The 16,493-nt window shown below is 43.1% G+C and overlaps 2 protein-coding genes across 3 annotated transcripts in view; one reads left to right on the top strand and one right to left on the bottom strand.

Annotated features, from left to right (window-relative positions):
• Positions 1-3,673, top strand: part of ATP2A2 (ATPase sarcoplasmic/endoplasmic reticulum Ca2+ transporting 2) — a 43,184-nt gene extending 39,511 nt beyond the window's left edge. For both annotated transcript variants that reach the window (XR_001862183.1, XM_017734790.1), the window contains exon 21: positions 2,568-3,673. Coding sequence is in view for 1 of the 2 variants with exons in the window: in XM_017734790.1 (XP_017590279.1) it covers positions 2,568-2,581 (14 nt within the window). In the remaining variant the exon portion in view is untranslated. The remainder of the gene's footprint in view (positions 1-2,567) is intronic.
• A 2,165-nt stretch (positions 3,674-5,838) lies between these two features.
• On the bottom strand, positions 5,839-16,395 carry ANAPC7 (anaphase promoting complex subunit 7). Its single transcript, XM_017734708.1, has 11 exons — positions 16,292-16,395; positions 15,222-15,525; positions 14,621-14,740; positions 13,412-13,523; positions 13,026-13,179; positions 12,778-12,920; positions 12,432-12,549; positions 11,855-12,051; positions 10,947-11,171; positions 10,382-10,532; positions 5,839-9,514 (listed from the first exon to the last, which is right to left on the bottom strand). The coding sequence occupies exons 1-11, from the start codon at positions 16,393-16,395 to the stop codon at positions 9,325-9,327; spliced, it is 1,818 nt and encodes a 605-aa protein (XP_017590197.1). The 3' UTR covers positions 5,839-9,324.
• Positions 16,396-16,493: the final 98 nt, after the last annotated feature.

Below are 16,493 nucleotides of genomic sequence, written 5' to 3'. Positions count from 1 at the left end.
AGCACCACGTTGTGGCCTTTTTAAAGCCACGTGTCTGGCTGCCACCATGAATAATTTGCTTCTTGTTCGTGTCTTTTATGCCAAATAATCCTGCTATACACCCCCTTTTCCCCTCTCTTAAGAAGCTGAAGGGGTGAATGACTGTAGATAAGTAGAATTCAGTCTTCAACACCTTCTCTGTTGGATCTGTCAGTGTTGAAGATGAATCTTGCTGCTTGTCATGGATTTCCACAGACATCTGAGAGCTCGTTCATGCCGCAGTCTCAGAGGCACTTGGGGTAGGGCCTTGTGTTCCTTGGAGTTTGCCTTGAAAGCTGGATGAGTGGTGGGCAGATGGAGTGGGCTCCATCCCTGCAGGCTCCTGAGCTTACAGGAACAGTCAGGTTTTATAAGGTGCTCCTACAGAGCCCAAGCAGTCTTCATCTGCCCTGTTTTTCTTCTATTTCTCCCAGTCTTGTCCAAGTTTTCCTGCAGAAATGGAGCAATAGGCTTCCCCAAGATCAGCGCTTGCTGGTCTCGGGTTTGATGGCAGCTGTGCTGTGCTTTCAGGACTTCTGTTTTCCAAGTGTGGTAAATCCCACCCTTGCCTGGTTGGGATTGACCAAATGTTCAGATCTACCATGAGCTTCCTCCTGGGCAGTGAAGCATCCTGCCCTGGAATCACGTCTTTGTGGTCCTGGAGCTGGAGTGCTGGGTCTGGGCTTCAGCCCTGGCAGGTGAGCAGGCTGGGGGAGGCTGCAGGAGGAGCATGAGGCAGCTGAGGGCTTTTCTGGTCTAGAAAGTACAGAACTGCAGTGCAAAGTTTGTAATTTCTGCAGGAAATGTCTGAACTAAAGTGTTTATCCTGAGCTGTATAGATCCTGTCATCCTTCAGCCTCAGTCCTTTCAGCTGGAGAAGCCAGGAAGGGAGGACTTTTCAGGACAGACTCATTTACCAACATCTCATTTAATTTCTTTGGTCCCAAATACTTCCTCTCCAACTTCCCCAGTGCTGGGGTTGAAGAAGGTAACTCCTACTGAACCATGTTAGCCCAGAGAAGGTAACAGCAGCCCTTAGTCAAGCAGTACTAACTCAGAATTCCCCAGGCTTGATCTCCCATTCCATTCTTAAAAATAACTTCATATTTTTTGTTTCTCTTTGCTCCCATCTCACCGAGCTTTTTCATCTCTGCTGTTTTCTGGATTCCTTGGTGCCCTCACACATCACTGCTTATTCTCCAGTGTGAGAGGGGTGTGTAAGACCAGGATCAATCATGGGATTGATGCTGCCTTATGCTGGGAACACCAGGAAGGATATTGGCTTGTGCTGGGAACCCAGTGGGATTTGGAATGAGAGCAGCTCCTCCTGAATCCCGTGTTCTGTAGCAAGGAGGATGCTCAGGCAGCTGCAGTCATGCATTGAATTTTTAGACAGGAGCTTTTGTCTTTGTAGTGCCTTGGGGCTCTCTGCTTTCACGTGTGAGCGATCCAAAGTGCTGAGCTACACAACGAGCTGCTCCTTCTTGCTGGCATCTGAGCAATAAAAATAGTTCATACTTGGTTTCCCAAAACATTATTGCAAAAAAATGAGTATGAAAGAGGCTGCAGAAAAACATTTCTACCCGTCTGTCAAAGTGCTCCGAGGCTTGTGTTGGTAGAGAGGCTGTTGGGGAGGTTCCTGGTACGAAACTGAGTTTTTAATCTGATGATAGAATGCAGTACAGCAGTGCCGGCCCGAGAACACAGCTCGAGCCCAGAGTTCATGGTACACAGCCCAAAGGGGGCTGGATTTGCTGACATGAAGGGAGGTAAAACCAATACAGAGTCGTCTGTCTCTTGCACCTGTCTTGTTTACTTTTTTGCACTTCTAACCATTAACTGTTTCCCTAATCTCTGCTAATTACATCCTTAATTGCATTAATATGCATTTTCAAATCTTAGCAGGAGAGCCCAAATTTTAGTGTTGAAGCAGTGTTTGGAAGAGCTTCCCTGGAGCTGTAGGGACTCAGAGCAGTCTCTCCAGACACAAGGCTGACCTTACGCTGTGGTAGGGGTGAAGTACAGCAGGAGCTTTAGGATGTTGTACTCTACCCTTTGCCTACACATTAATCCGTGTAGTTTAATGACTTCTTCAAAGCTTTCCTACTGCTTCCCAGAACAAGCTGCCTAACTTGGAAAAGGGACATTGTTAGGTCACTTTGGGGCCAAACTTGCCGTAATGCCTCGACTGTAAAAAACAAGTGCATGGTGTGGAACTTGAAAGTAAAAATTCCAAAGAAGTGAGAATTGTCTGTTACCACTGGTCAGGCAGAGAAAGGCAAAAGCTAATTAAATGTGTCTTGTTTTTCACTGCAGTCTCGAGTAGGAAGTGCTGGCTCTGCTGATAATCAAGAGAGCTGAGCCTTAATCCAGAGGATTCTGAGCTTCAAGAACAAAGTAACCTGAGAGTGTCCCTTCAATGACAGAGCAGCCAGTTACCAAACTTAACATTCTTTCTTCTGTCACTGTTGATCTTAGTCTTGCTTGTATAATGATACTTAGCATTCATCCTTTCATTAACTGATGCCTTTTCTTTCTTTCCTTTTCAGCAATACTGGAGTAATCGCTTCCTAAACAATTTTGCAGAAATGTAAGGTTGTTTTGTTGCGTGCATGTGTTTTTAGCAACACATCTACCAAAACTTCTGCATGTATCGTGTAAAGATTCTTTGCTTTCCCTAAAAACAAAACTCATTGTGTTCTCTGTGGAAGAAATGTGTGGTACCATTAGGACTTCATGATACAGATGTACAAACGTGCAATATAGCTTACCAAGTCGGAACTCTCTCCAGAGAAGTTGGGTTTCTGTGCTGCATGGAGAAGAGTTTGGTTATCCTTGAACAAGAATTGCAGAGCTGTCAGCCAATTTCCATATTCCTGTATGTAAAATGTCAGTTTATACAATGTACAATATCAGATAATGCATGCCTTGGGTTGTAGACGGATCTCTCTCTGTATTGTATCATCCAAACATCCTACTCCAACAGCTTCTGTACAATGCTCTCCTATTTATAAACCCATGGAAACGATTACAGATGAATGTTAAACCGTAAGCCTCCACTTCATAACATTGGATTTTTTTATCATCTGTGCAAATCAACCTCTTTTGCACTGTAATGTAACTTATTTAAATCTAAGGCAGTAAGACAGATGTTGGTGCAATACAAAATATCGTGATGCATTTATCTAAAAAGCAACGACGACGTAGCCAGTTCCCACAGCTGCATGTGTGACCTTTAGAAGTTGTAAATAAGATCAATTGTCTATTGACATGCTGACAGTAAGGAGCATCACACCTAGTTTCATTTGTATCAGGTAAATAAATTTATTCTACAATACATACTCGGCGTGTTATTTGATGCACTTTGTTTCCTGCAGGTCCGTGCGTAGGCACTGCAGCGCGCTCTTACTTTAATGCCAGGATGACACTTTTTAGCACCAACACCATTGCAATCTTTCCTCCTAGAACTATGCAGATGCAGCTGCTCCTCGGCAGTATTGACCTCCTCGCTGGTGTGATTCCTCTGTCCAGGGGCTTGTGTGTGTGTTTAAGGGACACTGTCAAGTACTTTGATCACTCAGTTTTTTTAAAATGCTCCATTGTTTGTAAAATCCCTCTGAGAAACGGTAAAATAAACAATTCTTTCCCAACTACATCTTTATATTTTTTTTGTCCTTTTCTATTTTCTAAATTGCCCCAGCCTAAAGTCGCTCCTCGTCTCTTCCCTTTCTGTAGGCAAAAGGAAGAGAAGCCAAACGTGTTTGCTCCAAACCACACCACGAGCATCCTGCTGGGAGTGCTTTGGGCTCACTCCCTTCCCCAAACCAGGGGCTGTTCTGCCACGAGCTCACAAGGCTGCTGCCGGGCAAGGCTAAAGCACTCCCAGGGTAAAAGCTGGATTTTCCAAGTGTCCTGTAATGCTCTGCTCCAAAGCCCAAACACTAGGTTTTGTTTGGAATAAGAGACAACTTAGGAATGTGTTTTACATTAAGTGTAATGCCTCTTAGCCTCCAGCCCCTGATAGCAGCACCCTGCTGGCAAACAGCATTATCCAAATGAGGTGACACATCTGAGACCCTTCAAACGCAACAGTGTGATGTTTAAAAATACAGGGGTCGAATTCCATGGTCCAGCAGCTCTATAGGATGGTGGAGGGTGCGTTAACGCATCGGGCTGAGTTGCTGGTGGCTGCTTCCTACTATGGTAGTGCTGTGCTGGGCAGGCTGAGCTGTGCTGCTCGCCCCGGGGCTGTCAGAGCCCGGCTCCGCACTCCCTTATCTCCCGCTGCAGCTCCTCTCGCAGCCGGATTTAGAGCCGGGCCTTGGCACACACCGCCGGCGCTGTCAGCACAGCCCCTCCCGCTGCAGGGCTCCGGCAGCGCTTCCCACGGACACCTGAGCTCAGGACCGCAGGCATTTGGCCAGGGCAGATGGGGGAGACAGCCCCATGAGCACCTCTTCCCTTTCTCAGCCTCAGCCCGCCTGGGAAAATGGAGCGTTTCTCAGAGCTCACCATCACTGTTGTCCCAACGCACCCGTGTGGAACTCGCTCCAGCCCGGCTGCTCCTCTCCTGCCCCTTTTTCCTGCCTGTGGAAATTCTCGTCCCCAGCACCGGTGCCAAAAGTAAAGCTCAGCAATGACAGGAAGTCGTTATTCAGCACCCAGCTCGTGCTGCTGTCACAGCGAGGTGCATTCCTCAGCTGGTTCCAGCAGCTGCACGTTCAGACAGCTCTGAGCAAACTCACACCAACTCACACCTTATTTTTAAACATTTCTTTAAAGGATGATCTGCAAGTTTAAGCAGAACGAGTCCCCCAGCTGGAGTACAGCCATGTGAGGAGAACGTGATGCTCAGTGGGTTGCCAAGGTAGTCAGTGCAAGAGTATGTGTTAAGAGATGCTGAAATAAACAGCTTCATCCTCCCCCTCCTCCTCCTCTTCTCCCTGCAAACCCCCAGCTCTAAAGCATCACATGGATGAGTCCACTGACAGCACAGAGCGAAGAAACCATTCCCCACAGCTCAAGTTATGAGGCATTATGGACATATTACACCAAACTCTAAATACAAAGGGCAGGAAATATCCCTATTTTTACCTCGAGGTGAATTTGAGTATGATTAGAGCCCACATCCACCCCCAGGAGGGTGGGTGAGAAATGGGAGAAGCTCAGAGCACCTGAAGAGGTCTTCTAAAAGATTTCATCCCAACAGTTTTACCCACATGGAAGCACAGAGAAGACTTTGGACATGAATTTATCAGGCTCCAGGGATTTACCCAATACCCTGAACCATCCCTCTATTTGCCACATGGCTGTTTTGATGGGATGATAAGGGAGGAAAAGGAATCTTATCTCCAAACTCACAAAGTCCTCGGCCCCTCTGGAAGCTCTTTAAAAGGGAAGTTTGTACAGAGTAAATGTCCACTGGGGACCCACACCCAACACCCCAGAGCCACTGACTTTGCAAAGCAAAGGCTCAAGCCAGTGAGTGAAAACAGATTATTCTATTTTGTTGTTCCACCAAGTGATAGCCATGGACTGGCCAAAGGGCTTTCCTTAATATAGAAATTGTTACATTGAAGTTACCCAGGTGAACATTTTATTTTTTTCCTGAGTTGTTTGCACCAAAATTTATCTATCTATATTATTTATTATCTATTTCCTCCCCAAACACCCAGTCCTCTATACATCCTTGCCTCCTCTTGGCCAGCTTCCAAAGGACACTTTAACCACCTAAGGCTATTTAGTTTGAAGTCACAGGTTTATACTGAGTTTAAGCCCTCCTAAGGTCACTAAATTCAAGAACCATGGACACTGCAGATCTGGGGTTTTTAAATATATTTGGTTGTGGTATGTTTGTGTAACTTGAAATGACAATGGCAGACACAGCCTTTGAGATTTTCTTACCACTGAGATCTAAATGAGGGAATAGGGTTTGCTGAATCAGAAATCCTGCCTGCTTCTGCCCTGGATGGATCAGTTTCCACATCACTGAGCTCCTGAAAAGCAAGGAGGGAAAAATCGCCACACAAAGAGGCTTAATGAGGAAGACAGTTACTGAAAGGGGGAAAAAAAAAATCCTGGTTAATCAAAAATCTCTCTATAATCAGCAGCAGCAGAAAAAGAAGCAGCAACTCGATTCAACAGAGGACACTGATATGGGCCAGCAGTCCTCAGTCCCTCCTTTATCTCTGCTTCACAATTCTAGAATTCCCATGATCTGGAAATCAGAATTAGAAACATTGCCACTATTTCAGGTGTTACCAGCACATGACAGGAGTAAATGCATTATTTAGGCAATTTCTAACCACACCATGAATATGTGCTGCTTTTAGACTCTGGTAAATTCAGCCTTTTAGCCCTTACCCAAATCTATGTACAATTTTGAAGAAATTCTGTCCCTTTCCCATCACTTCTTGTCAAAGTGATGAAAGAATTAAAAGTTAGTAATGAAATATGTGATTTAAATTTGAGGATTTCGGGCAAACAGGGGCACTCTGCCTTTACCCAGCCCCAGACCAGCACCTCAGACACACCAAGACTTTTCAGTACAACTGGATGGCAGCAAATTTCTTGCCTCATGTCCAAACTGTTTCATTTCCATCACTGATTTAACACAGCCTGAACTTCAGTTCCTGGCTTTGTGATCTTTTCTTCTCGGGTGCAGAGCATGTGATTGAGGGAGGGAATGAGGTCAGCTGCTTATTAAGGGCTAATTGTTACATTCCCTGAACTAAAAGCCTGTAACTGCATTGGAGAGTACCAGACCTCTGCAAAACCAGAGATCACTTTCTAAAATTAAAGCACTAATGAAGGCTCATTAATAGGCAAGCAGAATCCCTCTAGAATTCTGAAGTGAGGGCCAAATATATCTCTCTATATAGTCTCAACATGTATGGCACCTCAAAGTCCCACAGTCAGTGCAACTCTTAGCAAAGATCACACACGGCTACCCCAACACATCAGGTACTCACCAGGCTTTATCTGACAACTTCCCATTTTCAGTAAGGAACCCAGTTCTCAGAAAACCAAAGCTGTGAGGATACAACTCCACTTTGGACAGCCATCTCAAGGTGTTCTTAGGTGTGCCTGGACATGTTTGCTAAAGCTGCACCTAAGGACTCATCTTGAAATAAGTTTAGTTACCTGCCTGTTGTAAAAGCAGAGATTATCAGATTATCTACAAACACACTACAGAATGGTTTCAATAGAACTGTGGTTCTCCAGTTTCCTGTTTTATGTAAATACTTCAGAGAAATGTGTAAGGCCAGTGGTTTCTACCTGCAGTGAATGACCTATTCAAAGGAACCATTAGAACAAAATGGCTGAAAAATACATCACATACCTCATATACTCCTCATCACAATTAAATGTATCCTGTCTTTAGTTTAGTAACACAAACAACTCCATTTTCATCCACAGCAGAGGTTTGCAATAAAACTAGAAAGCTAATGCAGCTACCCAGCTTTCAGCTGTAGAATATGTCTGGTGAACACTGAGTGTGAGGAGAAAGCAAAGTTTTTTTTATATAAAAAAAGATGCTCTGAATATGCTTGCATGTTTTTTTCTGTTATGAGACGTGTGATGAGCTGAAATCCATTCACTGCATCCCACAGCAATGGCAGAGAGATGAACAGGATGAGGCCCCTTATCTGCCAGAAAGTCATTAATGAAACATTTGCTCTCCCCGAGATGCCCCCATTTGGTGGATTTGCTTACTGGAAGAGCAGGAGCACCTTATGCCAATCCAACTGCCACGACAGCTTTGCTTTGCTGTTCTTCCCCTATCACCTTCAAATAACCATAATTCAGTTTGGTATTTTGGAAAATCTAAAGCCCACAGAATTCCAGAGAGAACAGACAAGCAGCTGTTTTCTTTTCTTAAATGGATGAACTATTGGACTCCTCCTTTGTAAGCCCTGTCATACCAAAACATTTCCAGAACAGACAATAATCTGCCTCTTGCTTTTGTTGTGCATTTTTGATACAACATCACAGAGGAATATTTTACCCTTATCTGCCTTTCAGGGAGAAGCTTCTTTTCCATGTCATGTGTTTGTAACAAACAGCCATTTTTCCTCCAACTGATACTCGAAACTATTTTTTAGCTTTCTAAAAAGTCTGTGTGCTCCAGCATACCTGTGGTAACAAAATAAATACAAAAGGAATTAAACTCTCAATATAAAGATGAAAAAAAGACGTTTTGGTAAAGACTAAGGAAGTCAGAACTGTAAGAAAAATAAGTAATTCCTCTTCCCACACATCAAGCCCACAGAAATGAAACAGTTTCTAGATTACCCAAAGCAGTTCACCCTTGTTATGCTGAGGTTGGGAATTTGTATGTGAAGCAATTTTGCTTCAAAAGGTGAGGGAAAAAGATGTGAATTCAAAAACTACCTGACAAAATCAGGAAGTACATAAACATGGAAAAAACAGGACAATATGTGGATTTGCGTAATTTAACATTTCTCCAGCACTGCAAGGGAAGAGGGATTAATTCTTTTTATAGCATTTTAAATGTCAGTGCTGTATACAGAATGTAAAGTGCTTTGAGTCACTGCTGCAAAACCTTCCAGGAACATACTGAAATAACATTAAACTGCATTTTAAAATAAATGCTAACATAGAGACTTTAAGTGATTACAGGGTTTAGTAAGGGTTGAAGAAAAGACTTTAATTCTCCACCACTGGCTCAATTCTGAACACAAAGAAATCAGTCAGCTACAAAAAGTGTCCTGCAAGTCCAAGTTGCCTATTGTCCCAAACTTCTCCTGGACAGCACAGGCAATGCCCTAGAAAAAGACAAATTAATTCAACAAATACAGCAAAAGAGAAGTGCTGCTTCAGCCACACTCAAGTAACTCCCCCAGACTTCACTGAGAGCAGCTCCCCCAGACTCAAATGGCTGCATACAAATGAGCAAGACCTTTCCCACAGAGGAGTACAAACCACTGTATTTACAACTTGCCCAAGCACACTTAGCCCTGGACAGAACTCAGACATTGTTTTCATCACAAACAACAGGCTCATGACACACCTCAGATTCTGATGGTTTTAGTTTTAGCAGGAATTTTTCAAAATGAAAGTTGCAAATAACCTCGGATGCAGTTAGTCCCTTACACTTAATAAATAAGAAGCATCAAGAATCTCCACAGTATTGAGATGCACAGAACTATTAACTGGTTTCAGAGTGTATTAAAAAAACAAAAAAAAGTCCTTTGTTACTGCAAAAAAATCATAGTTTCTGTTCTTCTAAGAAGAGTGGCCCTAGTGGTGTGTTCAAGGGCCAAAACGAGCAGCAGGAGGCTTTTACTGCATCCCAAACCACTGTTCTTGATCTGCCCACTGAGCTGCTTCACTGTCACTGCCTTCCAAGTCCCCCTCTTCTCCACTTCCCTCCATGTCATCCACATCTTCTTCCTGGGTGGCGTCTGTTGGACTTTCCTCTTTTTCCATCTTCTGCAATCCTTCTAGTGACTTCTGATCGTTTGGATCCAAACTGAACAAGTGAAGAAAAAGAAAGCCTTGTCCTGAAACTTTTTTCTCTTTGTGACCTTAGTGTAAAGAATAACAATAAAATCTCATCCTATTGTCTGCACTTCCTGTTTAACATCATCAGGAAGCTTATTTTAGATGATGATGCAACTTCCCCTTGAGCTACTGTAACACTGAGTATTAAATCTCTTTATAAAACAGTTCTGATCCCCAAGAATGCATTTATCTAAACATCCCACTCTTCCAGAAAACTGAGTCACCTCTCCCAACAATACTAATTATAAAGTAACATGAAAGCAGTAAAAATTTAAATGACTCTGACTAAATATAATCTGTGCAGGCAAAAACCAGCTGACCCATTTAAGCTATACAAGTTTGCAGCGGACATAATGTGCTGGGTTTAAGGCAAATTGAAGATGTTGCAATCAAAACATGGGAATATTTAACAAAGTAACACTCTAAAATAGCATTTAGGTTATGTTAAGTTGAATCACACTATTTAAATTTATCGAGTAGCTCATTTTTATATGCACCTTCTAGTGTAAAAGAATTGATCTTAAAGCCTGACTATATAATAATTAATAACTACAAATAATTCCATACTTTAATCCTTTTGTTACTCAAGAAATCACAAGCCTAGTGACGTATTTAGCATTTTACAGTCCTTACATTTTGCATTTCTCAGTTCAAAGTCTTAAGATCAACCAATTTATTAGCAGGGTGTCATTTCTGTGGTTTTGCTTGTTTTAAGGGAGATTGATATAAAGCCACCTCTGATTCTCATCCTAATCAATTAATAGCTCATCTTTTTACTCAGTGAAACTGGTTATTGGTTCTTATAAACCTCCTGCAGTCTCAGGGTGTGCTTTACCTCAGGGCTATGCTGTACTGGTCCATGGCTTCCTGGTACTCGTTGACAGCCACGAGGAAGTCTCCCAGGATCCGGTGCAGCACACAGTCACTCTGGTTAGCCAGGGCATTCCTCAGCAAAGCAATCCCATCTTCATACTTCTGTTCTCTACCTGTTCACAGGCAAAACTACTGTTTTAATTAATAGTTGAGACAAATCTATAAAAAGTCACAGTGTTCACAGTCTTCCCAACACAAGGCTATTTGTCCCTCCAGACCTGTCAGCAGGAGGACAGCAGTGCTCTACTTCTTGCAAGATTAATTCTAACAATGACTTTTTGTTGTAATAGCTGTTGCACTCACAATTACATCTACTTTGAAGTCAAAACATTTTGTTTGCAATTGCTGTAAGTGTAATATCAGTTGCTGGATGCAATTAATTCCTGTGATTTTTCCTTCAGGATAGAACTGATAAATCCCCAGACTGTATGATCACTGTTCCATCCTTCCCATCAATGTGGCTGCAGAACATCCTTTCACGTACAAAGGTATCTTTAAATAAACCAACATGGGGAAAAGGAACTTACTGAGAAGTTCTGCTTTCTTTACCACAGCTTTAATGTAGTCAGGTCTTTGTGTGAGAGCTTTATCCAGCAACGTTTTTGCCTTTTCCTGCGTGACTGGGTCCTCCAGGCAGACTGTGGCCAGCAGAGTGAGGGTCTGTGCGTTTGCCCCCAGGGTTTTGTACACGTTATTTGCCATCACCATGGCTTCACGGATGCTGTTGGATGCCAGGTAACACTCGATGAGACCTGGTGGTGTCAGATAGAAACATTGCAGGGCTTGAGTCAGCACCACAGGCACTCACCCCTCCATCATTATTTGCACTTAGTAGCACTCAGGTGCTGAACAGCTGACACCCCAATAAGCAAACACAAATTACAATTGAGAAAGTGAATCTATGCATGTCAACATACTCATTTTACAGATAATTGACTTGATCTTAATTAATGGGCAGGCACTGAAAAAAACCCCAACCCTAAGTACACCTAATCTAACATTTTTGTCCAATTCCAATACTGAGATAATTAATACTTCACCTGGACTCTTCACCACTCACTATATACTTGAAGCTGCTGTTGAGATCAACAAGATTTAAATATTTAAACAAATATGACAAAACAAAGCTCCCAGCAAAACTATCAGTTAACGTCATCATCCAAAAGCGAGCTGCTCAAAACACCTAAGTTTGTTTACACCCAGATTAAACAAAACAAAAACCAAGAAAACCCCTTTTTGAAAGTCATTCTTACAAACCCACACATTCAGTGGTATATTTCACCTGACAGCTTCGACTGCTTCATGGTTTTGAGGTAATAATTATTTACTAGAAAGCCAACAGGAGGGAAGAACTGCTGTTTATTCCCTTGCCTCATCATCAGCATGACACCAACCCTCACACCGGAGCAGCTGTGAGTAGCTTCTCGTGGCTCACCTTCGTAGCAGTCCAGGCGGCAGGGCGCGAGCCGGATGGCCTCACGGAAGTGGATGATGGCCTCCTGCACCCGGCCCATGTTCCTCAGAGCAGCTCCTTTCAGCAGCAGGGCTTGCACACTGTTGCTGTTCAGCTGGATAGCTTTGGCTCCCAAGTATAAGGCACGGGAGTATCGTTTGCTGTAGAAACTGTGACACCTACAGAAAGAGGAGAGAGATTGTAGCACTGCCTGCGGTGCCTGTGTAGAGTCACGGGGGTTTTGAACTCCTTGCATTTGAAGTTAAGAAAAAAAACTTCTTCTGGAGTTTAAAAAAACCCCATTATAAATATTAAAATTGTTACTGCTATTTATTGTATTGCTGGTATTGCATAAGTGTGGTAACTCTAACAGATTTAGCATACAGAAAACAAACATGACGGATATTTACAGAGAGCTAGTTTAAGGCACCCAAGAACGGAACAGACAGGATAGGAAAGCACCTTCTGAACAAAACAAGCTGAACCCACCGTGTCAGCTGTAACCCACCACACTCAGCAAATCGAGAGCTGAGGTGAGAAAGGAAAGAAGACAACTCACCCAGATACCACCCAGGGCTCTGCGTGCTGGTCAGAAATATTGAAGAGCCGGCAGCCCAAGTTCTCCACATCCTCCAGCCGACCCTCACGCGCCAATAAATAGCCATAAACATCCATTCCTAAAGAGACACGTTGGAGGATCAATCCTCAAGAAATGTTCATTCACAAGAAAAAAAAGCCACCAAAACCACAAACACCTACTTTAAACTGTGCAACTACCAGGAAGGGTTCAACACATGCAGCTTCTGAATGTCAACTCTGAGCTGAAAGCTGGGTAAACAATATACAATATTCCACTGCATGTAGCTGTTACTCTTCAGGTCAACCTTCTCTCAGGATTTACTCACCTTTTATTAGGTAAGGATCCAGCATTTGTGCTTGTTCAAATTTTAGGATGGAGTTTTTATTATCTCCAGCTCTGAAGTACAGGTCTGCTAAGCTCCCCAGCAAGTCCACGTTATCCCTGAGCAATGACTTCTTCTCTAAAGAGCTTAAAGGGAAAGAAATGCCCATTATTTATAAATGACATTTTGCATATCATTGTATATAAGAACTAATGTATTATTGGATTGCATCATGCTCTTTCAACTCTTACCAAATGGTGTTTATTGCTCTGGTGTTGTCTCCAGTATGCACGAAGGCGTATGCCTTGATCCACACAGAGAGCCAATCCAAATTGGGAATGCTCTGGATTATATTGATGGTCATGGAGGCCACTTCTGCTCCCTTCACTGACAGCGAGAGCAAGCCTGTTTAGAAGGGTTCATCCATCACTCAGCCACTCAAAACTGCCTTTGATACAAACAGTCTGAGGGTCAGAAACTCCATCCCTTGACAAGCACAAACAGCTGTTACAGGGCTTGTTACAATTTACATAATGTGGGTATGATGTGCAAATGCAAGACAGTTACAGAGTCCCAAGTGCAATTCAAATTACAACACTACTGAACACTGCAATGCTCCCAGTGTGCAGACACCCACCTAGGATGGCATCCAGGGCCAAGGGGCACTGCCTCAGCACTTCTTTGTAGCTCGTCACCGAGGAGCGCTCCTGACCTGCTTTCTTGTAGAGATTTGCCAGCATCATATTGATCTACAGACAACAGAAATGTGGGGACAGTCAAGTGTGAGGAAGGAGAAAGAATCACTAAGAAAGTTCACAACTCTGTCTTCAAGTCTGCCTGCCTCTGATCTGGGCAAAAGACAAAATAAGCTGCTCTTCTGAGAACGCTCTAAGGTACCACATAGTATAAAATGAAAATTCTGGCTTCTTTCTGAGTATAGAAATAAAATCTACATTCTTTTGTATGTGCACAGTGCACCTTGAAATCTGTGCTGTGCACCAAAGAAGTCAAAAGATGGGCAAGTGCTCCTACATGATGCCAAGAAGGATCTGTATATCCATTAATCAGTCTCTTCCAGGAATCTCTCTGTATCCACGGAAGTGTTTGAATTAGCTTAGCAAGGCAGAGAAAGTTTCCATTCAGCTTCTGAATGAAGCCATGATTGACTAAAGAACAGAAATTATCTGAGCTCTACACAAGTAGCTGGTTTCTGCTACAGCACTTTCATTTACTGGTATATACAGGAGAAAGTTTACTCTTCTCAACTTTTTCTGTTCTGTAACTTGATCTTTGAACAGAACACTCTGACATTAACTGGAGTTTAACCCATGTACACTTTTAGGACAATTTAACATGAAACACAGTTGACTGATCTGATGTGTTAATCTTTTAAGCCCTTCTGAGTAACAGAGCCAGCAAGCAAAGACTCCACAGATTTGGCACTGCAGACCACAAAGGGATCTAAATATTTAACATTACCTAAACTGTTGTTGAAAGGATTAAAAGATTTTAAAAGATGGAGCACTAGCAAACCTTCTACTTGCCAAAGTCTCCAGCCTTTCAAGGATTTTGCACTGCTCCAACTACACAAGAAGTTAATAAAAATGCACAAAACATTTAACTCCTTTCTTTTTTTTTTTTTTTTTAAATTCTTTCTAACAGAGGAAATACAAAATTGGTATGATTTTAAAGAAAAGGGTCCCAATCAGCTAATTTAAAATTAGGAAATGCTACCAAGCAATATTTAACTACAGAAGAAGACATAATGCCATTATACCTGTACACTGTGTTCTGCCCTATAGATACACTGACCAAGAACCTGTGACAAAAACCTGCCAGAACCCACCTTTGGAGTTCTCTGCCTGGAAGGAATCCCATCAAGAATAGCAATGGCATCTTTATCTTGCTTCAGCATTGTGTAACATTCAGCCATTTTGTATTTCACTTCGATTTCTGATGGTAAACACTGAAACAGAAAGAAAGATTTAAATGTAATATTGGTTTAATCAGGTATGAAACTTTTAATAAGGTTTCCTCATAAATATTTATACTGTGTTGAAAAATATCTAGTGCAAGTCAGCTAACAATGCAACTCACTGCTAGTTCATATTGTTCCTGTCTTCAAATTAAAAGTATGAAATACACATACAGAAAAATTTTATGTTGGAGACCATTTTAAGTTTTGCATTAGAAAACACCACACAGATATTACCAAACTAATCAGCCTTAAAAGTCAGGTTTATTTGCCATGATAAATGCATAATCTAAGGCATTTAAAAGACATGTAAAGGTGATGCTCAGGGAACACAGTTAGTGATGGACTTGGCAGGGACTCGACCTGAAGGATCTTTTCCAGCCTCAGTGACTCTGTGAATATTGAGTCAGCAACATTAACTGGAAGAGGGAACGTGATCACTTCATGCAGCACATTATCAATTCTTAAATACCTGGCTTTGTGGTGTTGATGCAGCATTCCCAGTAGAAGGTCTGACTTTGGAAGTTTTACTTAAGGCTTTTTTCTGCTGTAAGGCCATCGTGTACTTGCTGACAGCATTCCTATATTCCTTGTCATGGAAGAGGGAGTCTGCATGATAGACAAGGAGCTGGTACTTCTGAGATGGAGAGAACAGTTCCCTAGAAGAAATGCAGACAGAAAGGCTGAGATCAGCTGGCTGTACAAGAATCAAAACTTTACAGATCCAAAGTATCTGTAGCTCTGGTTTGTCTGGCTTCAACTTCCAACTGCTGCAGCTTCTTTACTACGCTGGAAGGACCATTGAGTAACAGGTACTGACCCCTCACACAGGTACTGACTCCTCACACAGGTACTGACTCCTCACCCCGGGGTTATCTCACCAATTTCCTTTATCTGTAAACAAACAAATCCAACAGCCACTCCTGACACCTCATCAGCAACAACGGCTCAATGTTTGGCTACTTGGCCACTGCCCTCATCCTTCCCATAACAAGGCTGTCAATGTCCATTACACTGCATCAACTTTCTCCTAGGATCCTTTTATCAGCTAAGGATCCAGCATTTTGCCCACTCAGATTTCAGAACAGAGTTTTGTTTGGATGGACTCAAGTTTAAAAGGCAACCCAGCTCCTTGTACAGCTGGTCTGGTCCTAATCCCTATTTCCACATTACACAAACCCCTTTTGTAACACTCCTTGTATGTGTGCAGACCAAATGACCTAACTGTGGCCTTCCAGGACCTGAAGGGAGCCAACAAGAAACATGGAGAGAGACAATTTACAAGGGCCTGGAGTGCCTGAACAAGGGGGAAATGGCTTCACACTGACGGAGGACAGGGTTAGATTGGATATTAATAAAATTCTCCCCTGTGAGGGTGGGGAGGCCCTGGCACAGGTTGCCCAGAGAAGCTGCGGCTGTCCCATCCCTGGAAAGTGTCCAAGGCCAGGTTGGACAGGGCTTGGAGCAACCTGGGACAGTGGAAGGTGTCCCTGCCCAAGGCAGGAGGGGTGAAACAAAACAATCTTCAAGGTCCCTTCCAACCTGAACGATTCGGTGATTCCATGACTCTCTGCCAGGACACCTATGGTGTAGCGGGCAACCCAAAGGGACGCTAATGCTGGTACCCGAACAGAGGCAGGACCCATCCCCGGCAGGGACAGGGCAGGGGCAGACCACAGGCCAGGGGCAGGCCAGGGGCAGGCCAGGGACAGGGACACCCCGAAAGCGGCCCCGCTCCCCCCTC

This window comes from Corvus brachyrhynchos, unplaced genomic scaffold (genome assembly GCF_000691975.1).
Source record: "Corvus brachyrhynchos isolate BGI_N302 unplaced genomic scaffold, ASM69197v1 scaffold114, whole genome shotgun sequence".
Taxonomy (NCBI): domain Eukaryota; kingdom Metazoa; phylum Chordata; class Aves; order Passeriformes; family Corvidae; genus Corvus; species Corvus brachyrhynchos.
Note: the sequence above shows the minus strand (reverse complement) of the source record. Positions and strands in the feature narration are given on the sequence as shown.

Bases quoted from the DNA above. Each gene is read 5' to 3' on its own strand.
- ANAPC7 (XM_017734708.1), bottom strand. From the start codon at position 16,395: ATGGGTCCTGCCTCTGTTCGGGTACCAGCATTAGCGTCCCTTTGGGTT. The intron at 14,741-15,221 runs GTATTTAAGAAT...TTTCTGTTTCAG, and splicing joins CATCAACACCACAAAGCCAG to TGTTTACCATCAGAAATCGA. The intron at 11,172-11,854 runs GTGAGCCACGAG...TGACACCACCAG, and splicing joins CCGCCTGGACTGCTACGAAG to GTCTCATCGAGTGTTACCTG.